The following is a 24,094-nucleotide window of genomic DNA, read 5'->3' as shown; positions in this document are numbered from 1 at the left end:
TCCATCAGAAGTCAATGAAAAATTACAATTTAAAATCCAACCATAACTATGAACTCGTATGAAAATATTTAATAATGTTAAACAAAAACTGTGATCTCTCACTCATACTGGTTATACACCATGGTTATCATTGGCAAACCATTGATTTGAAGATTTTCTCTACCATGGCTCACTGATGGGTCTTGAGGTGACTTAAGTGTCCAATCCTTGACCCACAGGCCCATCCACAGAAGTTGCAGTTGTCCACAGGGGAGAGTAAGCTACAGGCTTGGATTCCTCTTTCTTTCCTTCTCCTGCTTTCTCTTCTCTACTTCAAATACAAGATGTTTTACTTTGAAATAGGCTGCTGCTTGGTTGAGGTTGCAGAACCATTGGAGTTGGCTGACAGCCAGCTCCTCCTAGCTCCAGATGTTGGCATCTTGTTTCTTAAGATATGCCTTCAAAGTGTCCTTGTAGCATTTCCTCTGACCACCGTGAGATCTCAGGCCATTACTAAACTGGGAGCAGAGCATTTGTTTTGTGAGTTGAGAGTCAGGCATCTGCACACAAAGTCAAGTCCAGTAAAGTTGGTGCTTGAGGATCACTGATTCAATGCTGGTAACACTGGATTCAGCAAGGATGCTGGTATTTGTAATGATCTTCTCATTTGATGTGGCGATTCATCACTTTTGATACTTCTCCAGGCTCTTAAGATGACAACAACAGGTCACTCACATTTCACATTCATAGAGAAGAGTGGGGAAGATGATGATGATTGTATTGTAGAAATTCCAGGGACTGTAATGAATAAAGTCACATCAAAGCAGTTTCCCCAAAGAGGCACTTGAGTACCAGATGCTAGGCTGAATTACTTCATCAATGTTCACTCTCTGAGGTGGCGGGAAGGGGGAAAGACCCCTCTAGGGTCTTTCTCTCAAAGATAATTGGAGGGCAGGAAGAGTTACACTCATGGCCCAGGGCAATTGAGCACTTTGGGCCTTTCTCTCAACATCAAGAAGACTAAAGTTTGGTAGGCTTCTCCAAGAGATCCAACACCATCTGGAGCTTTTCCTCAGCATGCTCAAGGATGGCGCAATTGTGAGTGAATTCACGGTCAAGGCTGCTTGTCTTAAATACTTTAGTCTTTAAGCGAAAACATCCCAGACTGAAGAGCCATCCATCTGTTTGGCATTCAATGTCAATTCCACAAGGAAGGTGGTACTTAATGATAACCGAGATGACTGTCAAAAAAATGAAAAACAGAGTTGGGGCAATGATGCATCCTTGCTTGACTCCAGCCACCGTTAAGATGACAAATGGATCTGTCTCTGATCCGCAGGCACAGTCATTTGGTTGTGGAGAAGCCTCAGGACCTTGATGTGAGTGTTGTGGAGAAGCTTCAGAAGTGAAAGAGAAGTCAGGCCCATAACGCTTACCTCCATGTAACACAGCTAGCACACAGAAGAGGCAAGGTGCTTACCTTTTTAGTGGGCATTTTAATTTTAAGAAGTTCTGCTTCTCGACTAAGCACATGCCAAGGAGCATGTATCCGGACAAAGGTCAATCCTTGGCTCTTATTCTGAAACAGAAAGGAAAAAAAAATGCATTTCAAAGTGGGAAGTTCAACTACAAGGTTTTGTAATATTAAAACACGTTGTAACTCACAGACCAGGAGCAGCTAATTATAGCTGAGCATCTTTTTGCTTGGGGCGGTGGGGGTTGATTCTTCTACAATTCCCATGTTTAGTTGGATTGCCTGAAAATTTGATGGGTGAGGTGGTGGAGGGTAGGTGAAGGGAGCTCTAAAAGGTGAAGGATACAGTTTAGAGCTCCAAATTTAGATTTATCTGAACCAGGTATTTGTGAGGTACAGCCTTCATCATAATTGCATTTAAGTTTGACTGATTCTACCAGTCTGCTTTTGTACATACATGGGAATTGGGTCCCCAAGTGTCTTTCACGCCACCTTTGCCCCAGCTAGTATGTGGCAACTGGTAGCATTTAAGAAAACATGACTCAACACAGTATTCCATAAAGAGTTAATCTCTATAGGTAGGTGCCAAATGGTTTATGGTGAGCCTACGCTGACAGATTATGCAAGAAGGCCATTAGCTGGTCAGTTTTCACGTGGCACAGGTTGCTCAAGGTACATGTTCTAATCATTAAAATCTGTAAATACACAACACACCCTGGGCAGGAATCTGAAAATTACATGGAGGCATGTTGATATACTCCTCTGTTAATTTTCTTTTTTTGGTGGGGAGAGAGAGAAGAAAGAAATGTAAGATGTCTAAAACAGAAAAATCAGAAAGTAATTAAGCAATTCTGGAAAGGAAAATAAATGTGCAAATAGTGGCTACTAGGGGAAATAGAAAAGCATCTGGGACAGTGGCAATGGGCAGAACTATGAACAGGGGACAAGCAGATGGGTGAAAGGGGAATGGAGGCAGTAAGAATGGCTGGGAAGCACTGGGAATACAGAGTACAGAGTCAGTAAAGTGGGAGTAAAGTTGGGGACCCTGGCCAGTCCCCCATTCTCCCTTCCAATATACACATCAAAACCTAGAGGAGATCTTCTCCCTCCAGGGGCAGTTTGAGCCCCTCTCTTTGCCCCCCGCCCCCAAATGGATGCTAATAGCTGAGGAAACTTTACCCATCTCTGGGAGTCTTAAGCTTCCTTCCCTCCCCTTAGTGTGAGCCAGGACCCACAGGAGTATAAGACTTTAAGGGCTGAAGGCAAGAGAATGTAAACCTCTGAAAACCAGGAAATACAAAGTTAAGGCACAGGTCATTCCAACAGGGATTGGGGATGTGTCTGGCCAGTGTGGAGGAAAAGGGTCCAGAATGATTGAGAGGAACAATGGAGTAGGCCTAGGACATGGCTAGGAGGCCTGACTGAAGCAGGGGCAAGGAACTACCTTAAGTAAGGGGCATAATGTGGGCTGGTGGTAACAGAGCTTATGCTACTTAATCAAGGAACTAAGCAACCTTCTAGCAAGTTGCTGCCTGTCATATATGTATGCAGATGCAGAGGGCTACAGCATGCTGAATTAAATGAGATGGGAAGGGGAGGATAAACTGAAAGTGATCAGAACTATATCGGGATTTTGTGAAAAGAGATAGACAAGGAAATAGACACACCTGACTTGTCTCACATGCTTAAAGTCACAATCATTTGGAACAGTTTGGCATATGAACAAGGCTGGCACAAGGATTTTTGCTATATTGAGCAAATGGCCAATTGCATGTGCTGTCTGCCTGCCCAGAGTGCCATTTTTGCTGCCCCCTACAATCTGCTTCCTTGTGTGGCTGCCTGTATAGTTCTGTCAGCCGTGTATATGGACCAAAGCTTTCAGTGCACAACCCTAGACCCAATGCACCAAAATAGGAACTACATAGTATCCTTTAGCAGTACCCAGCCGTAGAAGGCATCTCAACCACAAAACAGTATGACAGGCAAAAGAATCAGTTCCTGAAGAAACACAACTTATTAAAAATGTATGAGAAATTCAGTGATACAAACATATTATTAATACAAAGTTAATGTTGCCTGGTGGTATCTGGGCCTTTCCAGAAAGTCAAGTTCAGAAAAACTGACACAAAAGAAATGCAGACTTAGGGTTACATGAGTGTGACCCTGAACTCTTCTTCCCTGGAGCTGCCATTGGAAATTAGCTGTAAGTGCTTCAGCTGCACTCTCTGTGTTTGGTGTAACTATGCTGAAGTGTGAAAGGATTAGTTAGTGCAGCTTGGCACAGCTGTGATTTCTAGATGAGGCCATCTGGGAAGATGGCACCTTTCAGGGAGAAGCCATTCTTTCTGTCTGACCCCTATTCATGGGGTCGAAGAAAAGAGGTGCATGTGTTCCTCAAGAGATCCAACACACTTCATCTGAGAACTAAATTGCTTAGGCTGTGTCAATAATGGGGCAAAGGAGTATTCTTGCCACAATGATTATGAGCAGCGAGAGGTGATCAGTAGATCTGATGATATAGTGCAAGTGTAGTGCCAGATGGGATCATGTTCATTGTCTTGAAATATTTAACAATTGTAGTGTTTCTTCTGTGAAGTAAGCTAAGAATGTGCCTCTCGAGCAAGTGTAGGTACCTTCTGTTCATTACATTGCAAAAACAATGTGGTAATGTGTGTATTGAAGTACCACTCAAAGAGGGCACAGTTAAAGAAGTCTGGGAACATATAAGGAAATGGCAAGGAGATGTAACTACATCTGTACATCCTTATATTCAGAAAGCTGAACTTTGCTATACTGGATGTCCAGAAAGGGCAGTGAGTTACTACAATAATCTATTACTACAATATTACTACTACAGTGAAACTGCTACACTATTATTGTAGGGATGCAAATGTAAGGAAGACATGCTTTTATATACTTCTTCAGCATAACAGTACTTCAGCATTTCTTTATTTTATACTGTTGTGAATCATGCTCACAATGTGCACATCTACATATGCTATTAATTCGACTGAATAAACTGAGACACAGTTCACCCCAGAGTTTATTGCTCCCAGGCAGTGCGTTTACATGTGCACCCAGGACCGTAACACATTGAGCAGAGTCAAAGCAGTCCCAGCTGGCGGTGAGGCCAGAGAGTCAGCCTGCCAGTCTGGACTGCTCTGACTTGGCTCAGCATGCTGCACAGGGGCTGGCTGGGGCATGAGGGTTCTTCAGTGGGGCTAGCCAGCAGGCAGCCCCTGCCAGCTCCATCAGTGTCTATATGTGCATTGCAGTGGAGTAAATAATACTGCCTCAAGACAGTACTTGTGTTGACAAATACTACCCTACAGCAGCCATTATGAGTTTACTGTGGCCTGTAGATACTGAGATTTTATTACAGGCAGAGCTAATAAGGCAACTGCAGTAAACATCTCATGTAGACGTACCCAGTGTGTTTACAGCATGTTCAGTAATGATACAGCACTACTGCAATCATTTCTGCAGTTGTAAGGTGATAGGAAAAGTTGGGCAGGCACCTCAGAATAAGAACATAAGGAGGTCTATACCGGGCCAAACAAGCGGTCCATCTAGCCCGAGGTGGGCAAAATATGGCCTGCAGCTGGATCCAGCCCTCTAAACTGATTGGACCCCATGGGGGGCACCTACCAATTGATAGGATCCAGCCGGTGGCTGCCCTCATGGTACTCTGGACAGGCGGAATGGGTGGAAGGCAGCTGGGACCTGGAGCTGGAGCCTTGTGCACTGGGGTAGGAGCCGCCCAGCTGAAACTTCCTCCCTATCCAAAGGAGCGCAGCAGAAGGAGCTGCCACTGGAGGTAAGGGGAGCCAAGCACCACCCAGGTGGCTGCAGCTCCACCAGAAGCTGTGCACACTGGCCTAAACAAGAGCTGAAGTGTAATGGGGGCTGCCAGGGCGGGCAGGGAACTTGACTCTATGTGGAGCACCATGGGGGCAGTCATGGACCACACCACCCAGGAGAGCTCTATTGCACAGGCCCCCTGCCCCTTCTTCTCTCCCCTTACCCCTAGCCAGCTCTGAGAACATAGTGCCTAGGCAGCCCCACTACACACACACACACACACACGCCCTGACACCTTTCCATACCCTCTCACACACCCCACACACACAATGCAGGGGTGTGCAGGGAGCAGACTGCAGTTCTGTTCTGAGCCCAAGCCCTGGCCCTGCACTGTCACTGCCCTGCAAACCCACCCCATGATCTGGGTCTCACCAAACTATCTCACTCCCAAACACTGCTCCCTGCCTACCTGTGGCCCGATTCCACATAGGGAGTTTTGGTGGGTTGTTGTGGCACAGGCAGTGGGTGCTGTCCCAGCCCAGCACAACTCATCAAAACTCCCTATATGGCCCCAGGGCTCAAATAATTGCCCATCCCTGATCTAACCCAACATCCTGCCTCCATCAGTAATAAGAGTGGGTGATTTAAAAGGAAAACACTGAATCATACCTAGAGTGATCTATCCTCTTTCATTAGCCTCCCTGGTATCCACCTTTATTGGTTTAGAGATGCCAGAGGAAACATCTCCAACCATTGTGATGAACAGCTATTAATAGCTCTATCATCTATGAATTTCTCTAATCCCTTTTTGAACCTGGCTATGCTATGCATCTCAACCACCTCTTGTGGCAATGAGTTATACAAGTTAACTATATCTTGTATAAAAAAGTACTTTATCTTGTTATTTTTAACCTGTCTCCTGCTAACTTCAGGGTCCTCCCTTCTAATGGATGGGCACAACGTTGGCCCTCTTCCAGTCCTCAGGGACTTCTCCAGAGTGCTATGAGTTGTGGAAGAGTTTTGCTAAGGGTTTCGCAATGAGTTCAGCCAGCTCCTTCAGGAATCTCAGATGAAGATCATCCGGTTCCACTGACTTGTATATTTCTAATTTTTTAATGGGTCATACACCAATTCTACAGCAATAGTAGGAAGGTGATTATGCTCATCCTCTACGCTACCTGGCATGGTTTTCCCCTTGAAAGACCGAGGCGAAGTAATCATTCAGCTTTCTCCTCGGTACAGGTAACCAGCTCCCCTGAGTTGTTCAGCAGTGACCTCACACTTCCATTTTTTTTCCTCCTGTTCCCTATGTACCTAAAGAAGAACTACTTGTTGTCCTTGGTTCCTGTTGCTAATCTAAATTCAATTGCCACTTTAGCCTGTCTTATCTGTTCCCTGAAAATGGGGGCCATCATAGAATAATCCTTCTTGGGGCCCGCCCAGAGCTTCCATTGTTTATAAGCCTCTTTCTTCTTTCTTAAGAGGACTGTGTTTTCCCTGTTTAGCCAAGAGGGCTCCCCAGCCCTTCTGTTACCTTTTCTCCACATGGGAATGGACTTCCTTTGTGATTCAAGGATTGAGTCCTTAAGGAACAACCACTTTTTGTGCATATCTTTCACCTTCAGGGCCTGGTCCCACAGCATTTGCCCTACTAGTGACCTAAGCTTGTTTAAAGTCCCTTTTTTAAGTCCAAGACTTGAATCCTGCTATCTGATTTGTCTGCCTTACATCGGACAGTGAACATGATGGTTTCATGGTAGCTGTTGCCCAGACTTCCCTCTATATTTAAGTCAATCTCAAAGTTGTCTCCTTTGGCCATCACCAAATCTAGCACAGCGTCACCTCTGGTTGGCCCATGCACCTCCTGAGTCAGGAAGAGCTCCTCGACACAGGTCAGGAAGGATCACAACATTTCCAGCTTGGCTGAGTATTCCTCCCAGGAGATTTATCTATGATCCTATGATTAAGCCTCCACTATTTCTACACATAAATATCCTCTTACAAAAAAGAATTTTCAAAATGAATATGGTAGCTGTTCAGAAAAACGGTGTTTTGTTTTGGTTAAAAACTAGGCATTTTAGTGAGGTTTTCAGATTAAAACTGATTTTTTATGTTCAGGTTTTCCTTTATTTAATAAAAATGAAACAAAAAATAGTTTTAATAAAAAAATTCCTTTACAGAAACTCAGTTTTCCATCAAAAAAAAGTTACAACAGAAAATTCTTGACCAACCCTAGTACTTTTCCACAGCATGACAAGCTTTTAAAGATATTTTCACACTTGCTTTATCTCAAAATTCTTTTTCCCCTTCCCCAGGGTACATTTCTTTATTTGAACTTCCAAACCTCACTGTTCAGGTCTTTAAAGTATACAATTTACATGAAACAATTTCCAAACTAAAGTTATGTGATATCCAAACAATATCAGAGGTTTGAAAAAGAGCATTCCCTCATTCTGTCCATAGTATATGAACGATAAGAAGCTCTTGCAGACTTGTCCAATACATGTTGATTCTTATGACAACATTTCCCCCCAGTTTCAGTGTGAAGCATGAAGAGCACTATATCAGCTATAGTTAACATTTCTGCAATGAAACATTGTCCAAAACCCCAGACTGCATCTCAGCAGTCCACAGAGAAAGTCAGTTTTAAAAGTAGGAAGTAAAATTTTGCTGGGCATGGGAAGATATTCTGGAAAAGAATTTATTGAAAATGTATTAACACCAGATGAGAGTTTAAACGTCACTCAGTAATGAACATGAGGCATCTTCTTAAACTCTTGGCTAAAGTCTAGTATCAGTTTAATATCTATTATGTCCTCTATCAGGGGGACTGTATCATGCATTGGCAGGGAGATTGCCTGCCTGATCTAATAGGTCTTTTCTAATTTTTCCTATGACAGCATCAATTGGAGAGAAAATCAGCCACAAACAGACCTAGAAAAAAGACCAAATGAAGATGACCTTTCTGTATTAGAGCAAAAATATGTTGGAAAGTAGAATTGCTCATGAAGTGATATCAGATGCTAAGGAATCAGAATGAACACTTAGAACATTACTCCTTCAATAGGAAACTGAGATCATTTTTATAAAGACTTAATACAAATTCAATAAAGTAGGAAAAAACAGCAACAGGTGATTCTTGTTGGATGGTAAACAAAAAAGAGGTACAAAAAGTGCTGCATATTTCATTTGGGATTACCAGAATAATTTTCTCCACATCCTCCTGCATTCTCTCTCCCAAAGAGAAACAATCCCAAGGAATTTACAAGGAGTGCATTCACACCAGTAGTCCTATGCAACAGAAATTTATCAGACATTGACATCAAATCCCCCATGAGCTCTCACTAGGGACAAATCACCTCTCCTTGAGCTGCACTGCTAAAATGAAAAGCTGTGCTAGCTATTAGGTAATCTTCATCCAGACAAAACCTATATTTCCCTTTTTTTCAAGCCTACCCCTGCAATAGCTTAAGTTTTTCCTTTGCTTGTCTTTTTGGCATTGCTATTATTTATTTCCATCTTATCAAATCATTCCTGTACAGGTCCTTTTGTTGCAGATATTATCACAAATTAGAACCTGTTTTCCTAATTGCAGTCCCTCCCTCCCCATCTCCCACTTTTATTTTTTATACAATAGACTCTGGTTATACTTCTGAGATAGTCAAGGTACATATCTTTCTGAATACTAATTCATAGTTGCTACTGGGAGGTAGTTGATGCCTTCTATATTTAATATGCTCAATCAACTTTGTTTATTGAAAATATCTGACTCTCATGCAGGGCCATATGCAGTGTGCCGGCTGTGATTATTTTAGTCTGATAATTCATATGCTATTTAATACCTCAGTTCTTAGGTAAGTCCTGTTTCGTTTACAGCTGATGTCCCACAGGACTTTTTTCTTGGCTCTGCATTGTTCTCTGCCTATATCATTGTACTGGCTGATTTTATTACTCCAATGCCTTTAAGTATTGTTGTGTAGATGATGAACAGATTTGTTGCTCTCCTGAATGTTTTTTGTCAAATCTGTATTCCATACCACAAAATTCTTTGATTGAGTTTCAAGTGTAGACATTTTTCAATAAGTTAGTTCTAAAGTATTCAAAATATATCCATATTTTGTAAATCTGTGTTGAGCCTTCCCATTTCACTAGAAGTCAACATTAAACTCAAGTGGAACAAAATCTAGAAACTGTTTTACTTTTCATCAGCATACTAAAAAAAAAGGTAAAAAAATATTAATCAGATGTTTCTCTCAATCTACTGACTACTCCTGATGGTTTGAAGAAGGATTCTGCAATCACTTTGGTAGATGGCAATGAATACTGTAAACTTCTTTGTGTTGAGTTGAACAATAGCATTTCTTAGGCTTAATATACTTAATAATTCTCCATGATTTCTGTCTCATCTCTTCAACCTACATTGTAAATTTTTTTAAAATGCAAATATTCAACCATACACACTACAGACCAATTTAAGATTCACTGGGAGGTTATCATAATTAGAGCTGGTTGAAAAATGTCCAACCTTTTGGCTGGAAATTAAGTTTTGCGGGGGTTGTTTGTGTGGTTTTGTTTTTTTTTAAATCAAAAGTGGTTGAGAGTTCCTTAAACAAATTTAAATTTCCCAGATGTTGGAAACTGAAAAACTGTTATGTTCCTGGTGTTCATTTCTTTGACAAACCATTAAATGAAAAGGTTCTGAGTTGTGGCTCAGGAAACAAAATAGCTAAATAAGGTAAGAAAGGATCCTGAATAGACAGACATGCAACTATCCTAAGGTAACTGCATGCTAGGGAGTTTTTCACAGTGCCTCACCAATGAAAGTTGGAGAGCAGGTTGTCAGCTTGACATGAGCAGTTGCCTTGTAATAAGATAAAGACAGATGATATATACCTTCGTGCAATTTACTCTAGTGTAATTTTACCTCTGATTCTTTCAGTGATAAATCTACAGCAGATGGAGTGAAATTACCCTGATTAACATCATTTGAAAGTTGTATGCCCTCTGTCCACTTCTCTTTGTATACCAGTGTAAAGGCCAATTAGACCTGTGTTAATGATCCATTTAAAATGCTCAACAAACAAGCTGCTTAATCTCTTGACAATGTAAACTGCTGTTTCTTTTGCAAACATGTATTTATATTTTCATTACATCATTGTACTATCCTAGCCTACAGATTGTGCATTTGACAATCACAATCTAGAGATCAAAGTCCAAAGCAGTAGCTGTACAGACTTTACCACACAAGTACCAGAGCATTTACCTGTGTTAAGATGCTGCTATTTGGGATTGTGCACCTAGAGAATCCATGAGTGCCTGCAGCATTTTACAATATATTTGTGCAAACACAGACATCGAAATTGTGGACATCATCAGGAAAAACAGACACCCAAAAATGAAAAGGGAAAGAATGTGAATAGGAACTACTAAAATACTAGCTAATACTATCTGCAATGTTCTTCAAAAATATAAGCCAGTTTTGTCTATAATTCTGCTCTGCCTCTTCAAAAATGACACCACAGGCAGGACACAAAGCCTGAAACAAATACATTTCCTTCTTGCAAAGCCCTAGGTATCTTATTCTTTAATGTTTTGTCTTTTTGTGAAAAGTATGGTTGATATCACTAGAAAAATACTAGACACATGGGGTTCGTAGTAGAGCAAAGTTTGCAGTGACTTTATGCAATATTATTAGTGTGAGAGTGCCTGTGAGGGAGCCCCAGCCCCGATAAGCCCCGAGAGCAGCAAAACGGGAGCCACGGTGGCAATAAATTGCCGGCGGCTGAGGAGTGCAGGGCGCGGTGCAGGCGTGGCAGGGTCAGCTCAGCACGTGAGCCGCCGAGCGGGCCCGGCTACAGGTGCAAGTTCCCTGCGGGGCCCCAGGGCAGCAGACTCACTTACCCCTCCCAGGTGTGCAGCGGCGCCGGCAGGCCCAAAAGCCGCACCAGAACGGAGAGGAGGCGGACCAGAAGAGCCGGGACAGGAGCAGATCCCCAGCAGGAGCCCGGAGCAACGGAGGCATGCCGACACATGCTATGTGCGCACATTCTGGGGAAAGGGTAAGGTCTCGCAGGGGCGAGACACCAGGGGCGACAAGCCCCGAGGGTATTCGAGGCAATTGTAAAGGCGGGAGACACCTCACCCCCAGCTGGAGGCTGCTCGGATGGTAGCCTGGAGAAGTGGGCTACGGGCCTCGGCCACAGTGCGCTGGGGGCAGGAGGCGAAGCTGCCCAGATGGGGAAAAGACTCAAAGGTGGCAGACAGGCCACCCCGGTAAGACGGACGAGGGGACTCCTGAAGAAGGAGAGCTGGACTTGAGGGAAGCCAGCAAACACAAGGACCCGGAGCCAGGGGCCCGCGGTGGAACTGACTGTGTTGGCGCGGTTGCCAACTTTGTATTTTGTGTTAGAGGCATTGCCCCTCCCCGCTCACCAGAGGGGAGACTTGGAGGGCAACCCGGACTTGTACACGGAGGCCCGGGTGAGGGTGTAGGGGAGGAAGGAGCCCTCAAGGATCTCGGACTTGGAATGACTGGAGGTCTCATTTTCGGACATGCACGTGTCAGAGAAAGACACTGAACCAGGGAACCATCGAAGTCGTGGCAGGCGGATCTGACGCATACGTCTCCGGGGTGAGTGCGCCCCCAACTAGGAATTATTGGACGAACGTGCACAGACTACCGAATTATTGGACTCGTTGACCGGCGCATTGACAATTAGCTAGACTTTGTTGATATATATTAAGAGAAGCAACACTAAGAAAGCAAAAACTGAAGGCTCAGAGGGAAAAAAGGAATCAATTCCCATGGGTCATCAAAATCAATCATTTCACCCTATACTCGGTGGTGGTTAATGATTACAAATGCAATTGCTCAAGTTAAATGCAATTCACTTGACTCCAGCCCTGGCAATCTGAAACCAAAGTGAGGAACTGGATGCTGTGGTGCTGAAAATACGTTCATTTATCTTCTTCCTAATACTACAGCCCAAGGAATACAGTGGCAGAGTGGCTACAACATCTCACTACAGCTCTGGAGGAGGGAGTTCAAGTCTCACTCCAAACTTATTCTAAAGCCACCCCTGGCCAATCCAGCTGTTATTCAGGCACATCAGGTGAGGAAGCTAGATGCTAGGCTAAACAATCTCTCCTTTGTATGTCATTGGCTGAAGAAAGCAGTCTGTTATCACCATGGTAGGCCCTTGAGTTGCTAGGCTTGGGAGGATCTTTGACTACAGTGGGGCTGTCCAACTTGCAAGTGCATACATGTCCCCCTACTGTCACTGCACTGTGGACATCCAGATTCACCCTTCACTCTCCATGCCCTGACATTGCACTGCCCCATCCTTGGAGGCAGGAAGGTGCTGCTGGAGAAGAGAGGGAAAGCATGGACCCCCTGGTTTCTCCTGCAGCCAGAGTGATAGGGGGAACACTGACCAAGCAGGAACCTAGGAGCTGCAACTTCACCACTTGGGAGCCATAAGCAGACTGTAGGCCACCAACTGGAGAGCCCTGGACTACAGCATTAGTCACACATAGCATCTAATCAGCAAACCAAATCCTGAGATTTTCTTCATGTTTACCATTATCCAGTATAGGGGTGCTACTGCATGGCCAGATTCAGACAGGCTTTAGAAATGCTGAAATTCTGTGATAAATGTCTGTGCCAGCATTTTATCAAAATTTCTACTTGCAAAAGAGCATGAAAACAATTTGCCATAAATCTTGACTACCAAAGATGTCTTGCTGCTTTCCTGTTGCATCACAGAGAAAAAACAATGGCCCAATGTTCAGGGGATTAGACTGGTCTTTGTGAGACTCAAGTTCAGTTCACACCTCTGCCACAGACTTCCTATGCCACCTTGAGAAAGTCACGTAGATCTTATGTACTGCATGGCAGCAATGTATCCCAGCAAGCAGGAAATCAGACACAATCCAAACCTTGGAATGATCTAGGGGCATGTCTCTGAGGCTGCTCTCAACTCCCCCCCCCGCCCTTCTAGCCTGAGTCACTGCAGGCATGTGCCTGAATTTCTGGGATGTCTGAACAGTTACAAAGTGATTTAACCTAGCCAGATTAAACTAGCCTGCAAAGATTGAATCAATTCAGTCTCAGGCTTTTTGAATGTCTGTCCCTAGCATAAAGTTTTGAATCCAGAATCCAGGAACTCCTTAACAAGCTAGAATAGTGCCCCTCCTGATCAAGTGCAATCAATTCTACACAGCACTATAGCTTGACTTAAGTGAAGCTACAAGAATTAGCACAATCCGAAAGCCTCTCTCTCCACCTCTCTCTTTCCTATCAACAATAATCCTTTTAAAGCCTCACTTCTTTAATCAGACACTCCCACATCTGAGCATGAGCAGTTAAACAATACAGGAGTGCATCTAAACAAAGAACAGAACCATCTGGAGTAAGAGTACCAGGCACAAGGTGGGCAAAGCAAACCTTTCTGATTAAACAAGCCCTTGAACCCTCACAGTTTTGAACAGAACAGCTGACTGCCTACCACTTCCAAGTACTCTTCCCTGACATGGTAACCAGTCTCATGCACTACATCTACAAACATGAAGTTCCTGAGAAAGGATGATGATGCAGAAAAATCTACATCACAAGGATCCTTCACTAAACATAATAGTAAAATGTAATGACACCCCATGAAATAAAAATGAGCTGCTACAAAGCTGAGCACAAAAGGTAGAGTGGAAGATTTCTAAGCTTGCCAGCTTCAGAGAAGGAACAGTATGTAAGTGCCTCAGTAAATGCTATAAAATATTACATATAGGTAGATGATAGAGTTCCTGACTGGGTTTATGAGGAAACAGCCTCCTGATTCTTTCAGAGCATATCTGATCAGAGTTGAATGTGTGTTTTAAATTTCTACCCTCAGTCTCGCACAAAAATAGAACAAGGTTGATTGTTGCCAAACATTGCAAGACAAAGGGGTTTGATACTCACTCAATATAAATCTCCACAGCCCTATTGAAATCAATGGAAATGTGACAATTTATCCTGGCTGACAATCCTATTTTAGTGAAAGAACCAGATGAGAAAGGTGGCATAACCAATGAGCACAATTTTATAGCCCCATGCACTAACACAGGCTGTGTTGATTAAATCTTCCCTCAAACTTACCAGTCTACCAATGTTCAAAAATGAAATATGGCTAAATTAGGATTTTCCCCTACTGTTCTGTGTACACTCATCCATAACTGTCAGTCAGTGTGATATTAAAATTTAGCTTAATTAAAACAGGACAGATTTTCAAAAGTAAAACTCTAAACTTGGGTTCTTAAATCCTTGTTCTGTGTCAGTTGCTTGGAAGGAATCTTTTGCCTCTGTCACCAAAGAGATTATATCTCTCCCAATCAGACACAAGTTCAGAGATACAAAGATACAAAAAAAGTTCAAGAATAGAAAAGAAAAAGAGAAGGAAGAAGAAAAAAAAATCCACTCATTCTGACTTCTCAGCAGAGGAAGGGAGGACTACGTGTGTGCATACCCTGCCACCTCCTGTATTTTGGCGGGATCAATGGAAAAACACGTAATCAGCTGGCCTGGCTGCATGCAGTGCCAAATCAGCCAGCAACACAAGCCAAGTTTCTGTAAAACACATCATACCAAACTTGATTGTCAATAATAAAAATCAACAAAATTCTGGGGGCCAAAGAGTTGACATTAAAAAGGGGGAAATGTAATTTTTCTTGAGGGAGGAGGTGCACTAATTTTCAGATAGATTTACTACTCTAAACAGTTTTCCAAATGAAGCAGAAATAGTACGGAAGTTGATCTCTCAACCAGATAACAGGCATATAAGTAGTGGAGGGATTCATGAAATAATGGATAAGGCACCATTCCAGGGGACTCGATAGAAAAGAGCATAAGACAGAAAAAAAAATAACGGGAACAGAATTTAAGGAATCAAAGGATAATGCCATGAAATAACCCAGTAAAGAATAGCATAGGTTCATGATTCACAACTTGGTCTGGGACATTAATCAAAGGGTTAGATTTCAATGTTGTAAACAGGCCAGAAAAGGGCCAAGTCAGAAAGTAAATGTCTGACCCCTTCCACCAAGCTAGAGTGTGACCCAACCTGCCTATGAGCTTCAACTGCTCACATTTGACAACCAGACTGTAGAGAGACAGAGACCTTGCATGGTAACCAAGGAGCTGACATGGGTCACTTATCCTGTTTATTGCTGATGATAAACACTTATCATAATTGGATTGTATATCTGAATAAGAACTTGATATTAACTACCAATGAAAAGAACCCCCATCACACTCTAACGCTATGGCATATCACATACGACAGCATCTTACCGGAAACAGTAATGCCTAAACAGAGCTGGGATTCCTGACTAGTCATTAGTTTCCAGTCTGACACAATGGCACTTGTTATTGTCAAGTAAAATGGCTCTTAATCTTTGTGGGTACACAACCATACTTCCAGGTTTACAACTCCAGTTCTAAGATGAGCCCAACTCTTCCAGCAGACTGAGGTCACTGACCTGTGGGCTTAACTCCTAGTTTGGGAACCACTCATCTAGGGCTGTGCTTGGAGTCGTAGCAGAGACTAACAAAATAATTATCTTACCCATGGGATTCTGGCACTCAGCTGAATTCATGGAGCTGTTCATATCTGCACCAGCTGGCATGGGATTCACAGATTCATAGATGTAGGGTCAAAAGAGACCTAAGTAGATTTTCAAGTCCAACTCCCTGCCCTGGGCAGGAGAGAATACTGGGATCATATGACCCCAGCTAGGTAATTATCAAGCCACCTCTTAAAGACCCCCAGGGTAGGAGCCAGCATCACTTCCTTGGAAGTTGGTTCCAGATCCTAGCCGCCCTGACTGTGAAGTAGTGTCTTCTAATGTCCAGCCTGAACCTACTCTCAAACAACTTATGGCTGTTATTCCTTGTTACTCCAGGAGGTGCACAGGGGAACAAGGTCTCTCCCATTCCCTGCTGGTCCCCCTGGTAAGTTTATAGACAGCCACTGGGTCCCCTCTCAGCCTTCTCTTGTGGAGGCTGAACAGGTTCAGGTCCCGTAGCCTCTCCTCACAGGGCCTGCCCTGCTGTCCCCGGATCATGCGGGTGGCCCTCCTCTGGACCCTCTCAATGCTGGCCACATCCCTCCTAAATTGTGGTGCCCAAAACTGGACGCAGTACTCCAGCTGTGGCCTGACCAGTGTCGCATAGAGGGGGAGGATCACCTCCTTCATCCTGCTTGTGACGTATCTGTGGATGCATGACAAGGTACGGTTGGCCCTACTGACCGTGTCCTCACATTGGCAGCCCATGTTCATTTTGGAATCGTTAATGGCTCCAAGCTCTCTTTCTGCCACTGTGCTTTTGAGAAGGGAGTTCCCCACCCTGCACTTGTCAGTATTGAATCCCACCCTATTCTCATTCGCCCACCCCTGTAACCTGTCCAGGTCCAACTGCATCCTGTCCCTCCCTTCTAGTGTGCCCACCTCGCCCCAAATCTTGGTGTCATCAGCAAATAACCCTGTGAATACCATCAAGGATGGTAGCCTTGATTTCAAAAGTGCTGATCCCTCAACAGGCTCTGCTGCCGACACTGACAGCTCTTGGGCACTCTGAATTTTTGATCATCAGGGACATGTCTTATGATGTTAGGACTCTTCTAAGCATTGGAACAGCCTAATAGCAATCACTATATGTGTTCACAATCAGGGATTGCTTCCAGCTGGTATCTCCCAGGCACTAAACTGGACCAAAGAGAGAAAGGTAACATGATGCCCTAACAAAATAGTGCAACAAGTGCCCTCCCTCTGCTCAACATGGAACAGTAGGTGGCATTGTGACTTGATGCACTGCTCTTATGTGGCAATATATCTCTGAACTACCTGCAGAACCCCCAGCTCATGGCTGGGCTTTTTATACTCTGATTTGGCCCTATGCATTTTGTTTCTCAACCAGAAAAGATTATTTGGGATGTGAAAAAAAAGACCTTTGTCTATTTCTCTTTATGAAGCCATGCATATAGTTTTCTAATATCATTGCCTTCTGATGCCAATGCCTTGGTTTTGTTCTGCTCTCTTTTTTTTCATAAAACATATGTGTGGATGCAGAAGCCACCCAGAGACATTCCATGTCAGCCCCCTCACTTATTCCTGCTGTTGTACCTTGCTGTTTCACATCTAGTTTTTGGGGTATGAGCTATAGGTACTGTCTGCATAGCACCCAACCTGGGAGACCTTAGCGCCCAGTATTAGATGCTAAATAACAATACCATACATACTTTCAAACTAGAAACATCACTTCTCACTTTCTGGAATCACCAAAGAGCATATTTTGATCCCATTTCTATCAGCATAAATCTGGAATGATTCCACTGAAATCATTACAGTTGCACCAGACAGTTAACTCCACTACAATTATGGAAGCTCAATAATCAGCATGCATGCTGCCTCTCTTGCCCATTTTGTTAGTCATGAGTTTGTTAAGAAATAAATCAGATGCTCATATGTTACATCTGAGATGAGATGATGCAAGATACTGAGTTTCAGTTTCTTTCACTGTGTCCTCCAAACAAATTGTCAGCAAACATTAGGATTATTATAAAGTGTGGCAGAGCTTGACACGTTGTAAAGTTTTAGGTTTTCCAATAAATTCCACTGTAGCAGTCAACACAATCATATTTTAATAAAGTTTCTTTTTGGGGTTGCCTCTAAACTATGAAGATTTATGTAAAAAGATTAACTATTCATTTCTAGAGGACCACAATCAGGGGAACCAATGACTTTCAACTGTGCAAAAAGATATTTAGCACACAGCATGGTGAATACTAATATTAATCTGAGGCTAGGCCAATGTATTCTCTGCCCTAAGGGAAATGAAATACTAAAATGAAAATGTAAGATTTTTCTTTCCAACCTTGGTAGTATCACACAATTTGAAATTTACAAGAAATCAGAACCATATTTTGTAATATATATGGCACTATGTACTGATAGCAGTAAGCACATTTGTCCACATCTAAAAATCCATGTAATGCCCCATTAGAAGCACTAATTTGCTATTTTCATAAATCTCATTTCCTCACTCATTGTTTTGCTCCAGTTCACTCAAAGCCATGAGTTTGGTAACTCTATCTAGACAGATTTTGAATCTGCTTTACAAAGAGTTTTTGTATTACGACATCATATTTAACCTTCTTTTTATCTTCCTCCCACATTTTTGCCTCATGAGTGAAAACAAAGGCTGCTCATTACTTCTAAAATACCCCAAATTATTTTTATATCTGGATACACTTTTAAAAATCCAGAAGAGGGGTTTCATTCTGCAGAATGACAAAAAGCATACAACAAAAAAGATTGGTCAGCACCACACAGGCATATTCTGCAACAAAGCAGGCTAAGTCATTGTAGCAAAAAACTAGAATCTAAAGAAAAGTCTATGACAGCTGGCCCCTGCTCAGAGGTGGAAAGCTCTAAGATTACTTCCTGAGCCCTTCATGATTCAGGCTCAGATTCCACAACCCTTAATCATACCCTGCCTACCTTTACCCATTAATGCACTTCAAACCCAGAAGTTCACTGGTGAGGTTGCTCTGACAGTCCCTATAAATAATTGCCCTTACTGGCTACACTCTGGCACACAAGAGTCTGAGGACTTGAGTGTAGGTGCAGAGGGACAAACCCAGGACAACCTCACTGGAACACGTTTCGGTTTGGAAAGTACAGGGGAACAGGACAGGCTTGGGTCCCTCGGGACGAGCCTGATGCCACAGGGTGCAGACAAGAAATATAATCTGACTAGAGGAAAAAGGCACAACCACCTGTCTTTCCTTTCCATTGTGACATACAGATTGCCAATCAGCCTGTCATATGGCCTACTTTTATGTGATCATATAGGGCACTTTTACACATCTTCCAAGGGTGGGGCAGAGCTGTAGTCAGAGCAGCTCCAAGAGGTGATCTAATTAAAGCACTGCTGCATCTCCTGTACCAGCATCCCCATGCTTAAAAATGGTGGTGAGGGCACTTGAAATCAAGCTTGTTTGATGAGCTTTAGTTCAAGAACCCCGCCGCCATTTTTAAGCATGGAGCTCCTGAAACACAAGATGCGGGAGGCTGCTCTATTAATCAAGTCTGCTCCAATGTGCTGGAATTCCAGTGCATCAAAGCAGCCTCTGCACTTGTATATAGGCACCCATAATGAATATCATCTTCCTAGCATAAGGAAGAGTTAAATTCAATGGTACATGTTTAACTATGAAATTCTTTGATCCGATTATCTCATGTAGACCAGTGTCAATGGAAATATAGCAATTTTTGTTCAATAGAGTTATTCTACCTTTTCATCTGTGCTTCATGGATTCCGTGTAGCCCCTGTCAAACTGCCTGCATCTGTTGCCTGTCTCTTGGCTGGTTCCAGGCGTGTCAAAGATATAGTCCTGTGAGAGAGTGCTTATGCTAAGCAAGGCCTAGCATTAAAAACAAGGCACTAAAACTCCCAGAATGCTTCAAGGAGGTTGAGGAGTCAGCGATTGACATTCTGGTAATCACTTTCTGACCCTTAGATGAAAATACTGAACTTCTGACCTTTAAACAATGATAAAAATAGCAGACATGCCGCTTACATTGTTAAAAATAGGAAACTGCATGGCTAAACCGCAATGACAAAAAAACAACTGCATATTATGTCAGTTTTGACATTTTAACCCTGCAAAAACCTGCAAAACATATAGATGAATAATGTATTTAGGTTATAGAAAATTAGCATAAGAAATATAAAGGTAATTAAGAATTAACATAAGAAGCGTAATGATTATAATACAAAGCATATCACCTGATATTATAATATAGATAAGTTAACTAAATAACCAATAAAAGTAAGAATTAGAAAATGCATATGTATAAGTGTTATCATATATAACTAATAGTAAAGTTATATTAGATGCCTCACTTCCAGCATGGGGACAGTTTTGTATCTTTTGCCTAAAAAAAGATAAGGGACTCCTTTTAAATGAGCTGTTGACCAGTTCTGAGACTACTGAATCAGGCAGCCGCACCTAGCCTCCGGGTTAGAGAGCAAGGGCTTGATTTGGGAACCTCGTGAACCAACAGACCTCCTTTAGTTTATGACTTTGTGAAACAATAAAAGTTTTAAATTGAACAGGTCTGAGCCTGTGCTTAATTCAGTCCTATATAATTCGGCATCGAGCTCCCACAAGCCCTGTAACAGGGAGCCAGAGGGTCCTATTACTTTAAGGCAGGGGTGGGCAAAATACAGCCCTTGGACCAAATCAAGCCCACCAGCTGATTGGATCCAGCCCACAGGTGGGCCCCCACCAGTTAATTGGATCCAGCCTAGTCAATGGCTGCCCCTGCTGTGCCCTGTATGGGGCTGAGTCCCACCTGCTCCTGCCTGGGGTTGTACATGCTGCGCTCCCAGCCATCCCCACTGGAGGGCCCCAGTCTTGGTCAGCAGACACAGCTTTCAGACAGGGCTGCTGCTGCAGCCACCCAAGGACTGCTGGGCCCCCCAGCCTTTAAGGACTCCTCCTCCTGTCCCTGCTACAGTGCTCTAGGCAGCAAGTAGGGAGGGGAAGCTGTAGCACTAAGGGGAAAGGGGTGGGAGGTGGGTTGTGCCTGAAGCTCACTTTGGTCCTGCTCTTGCATGACTGGGTGCAGAGGAGTGCGTGTATGGAGGAGGGATGTAAAGGAGCTTGACTCATCACAAAGCCCCACCGGGCAGGTGTGGGACAGGCAGATGGAATGGGAGCAGCAGTAGCAGCAGGACCCAGCACAAGCCCAGCAGCAGCCCCACCAGGGAGGCCAAGAGAGCCAGTGGCACCGGGTTCCCCTTCCTCCGCCCTTTCTCCTCTCCTTCCCTTGCTGCCTGCTGGTCGCAGTTGTTTTCTCACCCCTTTGCAGAATGGTGCAAGCCAGGAAAGCAGCACTGATTCTGCTCCCCGCTCCACTCCCTGTGAAGGTGCTGGGCTCAGCCAGATCACAAAGGCAAGGGTGGAGCCAGGTGGGGGGAAGCTTTCTCACACACCCAGCTTATCCACACCCCAACTATGCACCTCATATACACACCCATAACCCCCCACTCCACACCATACTCACACATATGCCCAATACCTTCCTATACACCCCAACCCCACATCCCAACATATCTACACACCCCTACTCCCCCACACATACCCATACCCCCCTCAAAACACCCTCCCACATACCCCACACCTCAAATACATACCCCACTATACCCATGCACATACCCCATACCCTCTCACACTTATCCCAAACACCCACACATCCCACACACCTACACTGCCCATGCATATGCCCATTCCACACACACACACCTCTCATACCCCCTTACAAACATCCACACCCAAACCCCCACACCCACCATATCCACACCCCACACCCATATACCCATTTCTCAACTGCATACTCCCCCGACCACATACTCCCCACACATACCTCACATATACCCTATCCGCCACACAAGAGTAAGACTTTATTTTGATCTATGCTGCAATTACCTCTATATACATTACACAAACACAAACAAATCATGACAAAAATATTTTTTGAAATAAAATTAAAATATGTTATAGTAGATGTTTGATTTTTACTATATGATTTGTTTTTTTGTGGGGTTCCAAGAAGGCAATCCCCACCCCTCCCCTCTCAAAAGGATTACTTCTTAGGGAAAGAGGAGGAACTTCTAGTGGCAAAGATCAGGGGTTCAGGGCAAGACTTCTGGTCCCAAGATGGTCACCAGGGAGCAGGGCACCTGTCAAGGGGCAAGGCTACTCTTGTAGCCCTTGACAGCTCACCAAAACTCATTAAGCAGCCCTCCAGCTGAAATAATTGCCCACCGCTGCTTTAAGGAGATGCTGGAATAAGCCAAGCTTGCTGTGTGAGCCTGGCAGCTAGGCAAAGGATAGCTGCTAGGAAGCCAGCAGGTGAAAATGGAAACTAACGGAGAGGCACCAGACAGCAAGGGGTGGAGCTTTGGGTCACTTAAATGCAGTACCTGAGAGCAAGTGGGCAGTCTGGCCCTGCAGGCTTCAGGGAAAGGAGATCCTGAGCAAGAAGGCTGCAGGAGACAGGCTGGCTGGCACCTAGGCTTTCCTTAGAGCTGAGGGGTAAGTGCTAGGTAGGGGGACTTATGGCCTGTGGGGAAGAAATGGCCCAGAGTGGGAGAATTTTCATTGAAGCAGATTGCTTTTATTTATGTTTTGACTAAATTAAACACTGGAGGACTAGATGTGTCTAAAAGGGGTGGACATGAGGCCACAGGGTTGCCTGAGAAGTACTGGGTATAGAGTCCTTCCAGGGTCTAGGACCCAATGGACTGCATGGGGCTGAAAACTGAACAGTTTAGGGGCTGAAAATAGCCTTGCAGAGTCAGGGACTCAGGGGATGAGCTCAGGGGCTTGGAGAGCAGAGAATGAGACAGGGCTGAGACTGAGAAAGTCAAGCCAAAACCAGTGGACCAGGGCTGGAAGCCTGCAGCCAGAACAGCAGTGGGCTACAGCCAAAAGGGCTAAGGCCCCTACAGAAGCAAAGAACATTGGCAAAATAACACCTGTAAGGTATGGGTATGGCTGTAGGGGAAGCCACAAACCATGAATTTAGCCCTTCGGGTAATCAAGGCCAACAGGGTTGGAGCCCCAAGGCCAAAAGACTGTGGACGGCAAGATCAGAACCCAGAATAGGTGGGCCAAGTTAAGCACAAGAGAAGAACTGAAGATATAGAAAGCATCCAGAGCTCACCAGGCTCTGAGGGCAGCCTCCCCTTTATCTTTAGCATAAAGGCATGGCAGGAGAGGAAGCAAGGCGAGACCCTGAGACAGTGGGGTGGGTAAGCCGAGCACGTTTAAAGCAGCCACTAGGGGTGTCATGGCTGCCCGCAGGTTTCCACCTATTAGAAGCCCACAGAATAGATTCAGTCCATGGAACCCCATTATATAGCCCCTGTGCTGGCTCTGGGTCCAAATGGACCCACATGGCAGCAAGTGTCATGCGCCAGACTGACACCACACACACAACCTGAGTTGCACACACTGCTCTGCCACCACATACCAGTGAATTGTATGGGTTTGCCATAGTGTCCCTGAACTCAGAGCAGAGAATTTCCAAAATGAGGCACTGATGAACTGTGGCCCTTAGGTGAAAAACAATCTGGAATCTCCAGAGATGAAAACTGAGATTTACAATAGGTTACTATGGTATGGCTCAATGTGTTGTGCAACAGCTCGTTTCAAATTAACATTTGATCAATCTCATAATGAGAAGTCAACTTTATCATTTAATTGAAAGTGATCTGTGTTGACCTCAGACTGAGGGTGGACAGGTAAACACACAAAAGCATTCTTTCCTGACATGGGAAGGTGAGGGAGAGAGACATGTTTTTTGCAGAGAAGCTTAGTTTTAATGTTGCTGCCCCAGGTGCAGACTTGCACTGCTACACCCCTGGGTGAGAGTGAAGCAGCCTCTGAGCAGACCCCACAGATGAGCAGACCTTTGGTACATATGACTTCATATCAGTCTGCACCTGATTATTATCTATAAATAGTGGAAGAGGATGAAGTAATTACCTCATAGACAGTAATATCAGATATACAACCTACGGCAAGGAATAGGGATGAGACTAACGTAGAATCAGAGGATACTGGGACATCAAGAGGGATGTGGGAGAGAACAGTGGTTCACTGGGACCCATGCTACATAATTTACAGTAAAGGAATGAAATCACATAGGCCTGTAAACAGTCCCACAAGAGACTGAAGTGAAAATGCAGTGCTGAGATCACAGAGGCCAGGGCCAGGTGAGCCAGACAAAGAG

At 44.0% G+C, this 24,094-nt stretch overlaps 1 protein-coding gene across 1 annotated transcript in view; it reads right to left on the bottom strand.

Annotated features, from left to right (window-relative positions):
- Positions 1-24,094, bottom strand: part of ANO2 (anoctamin 2) — a 302,574-nt gene that overhangs the window by 246,109 nt on the left and 32,371 nt on the right. Inside the window, exon 5 of the mRNA XM_090043877.1 lies at positions 1,460-1,558. Within this exon, the coding sequence (XP_089900003.1) occupies positions 1,460-1,558 (99 nt within the window). The remainder of the gene's footprint in view (positions 1-1,459; positions 1,559-24,094) is intronic.

This window comes from Crocodylus siamensis, chromosome 4, assembly GCF_052110815.1.
Source record: "Crocodylus siamensis isolate JL-2025a chromosome 4, ASM5211081v1, whole genome shotgun sequence".
In the NCBI taxonomy this organism is placed as follows: domain Eukaryota; kingdom Metazoa; phylum Chordata; order Crocodylia; family Crocodylidae; genus Crocodylus; species Crocodylus siamensis.
The sequence above is the reverse complement of the archived record's forward strand: the minus strand, read 5'-3'. Positions and strand labels throughout refer to the sequence as shown.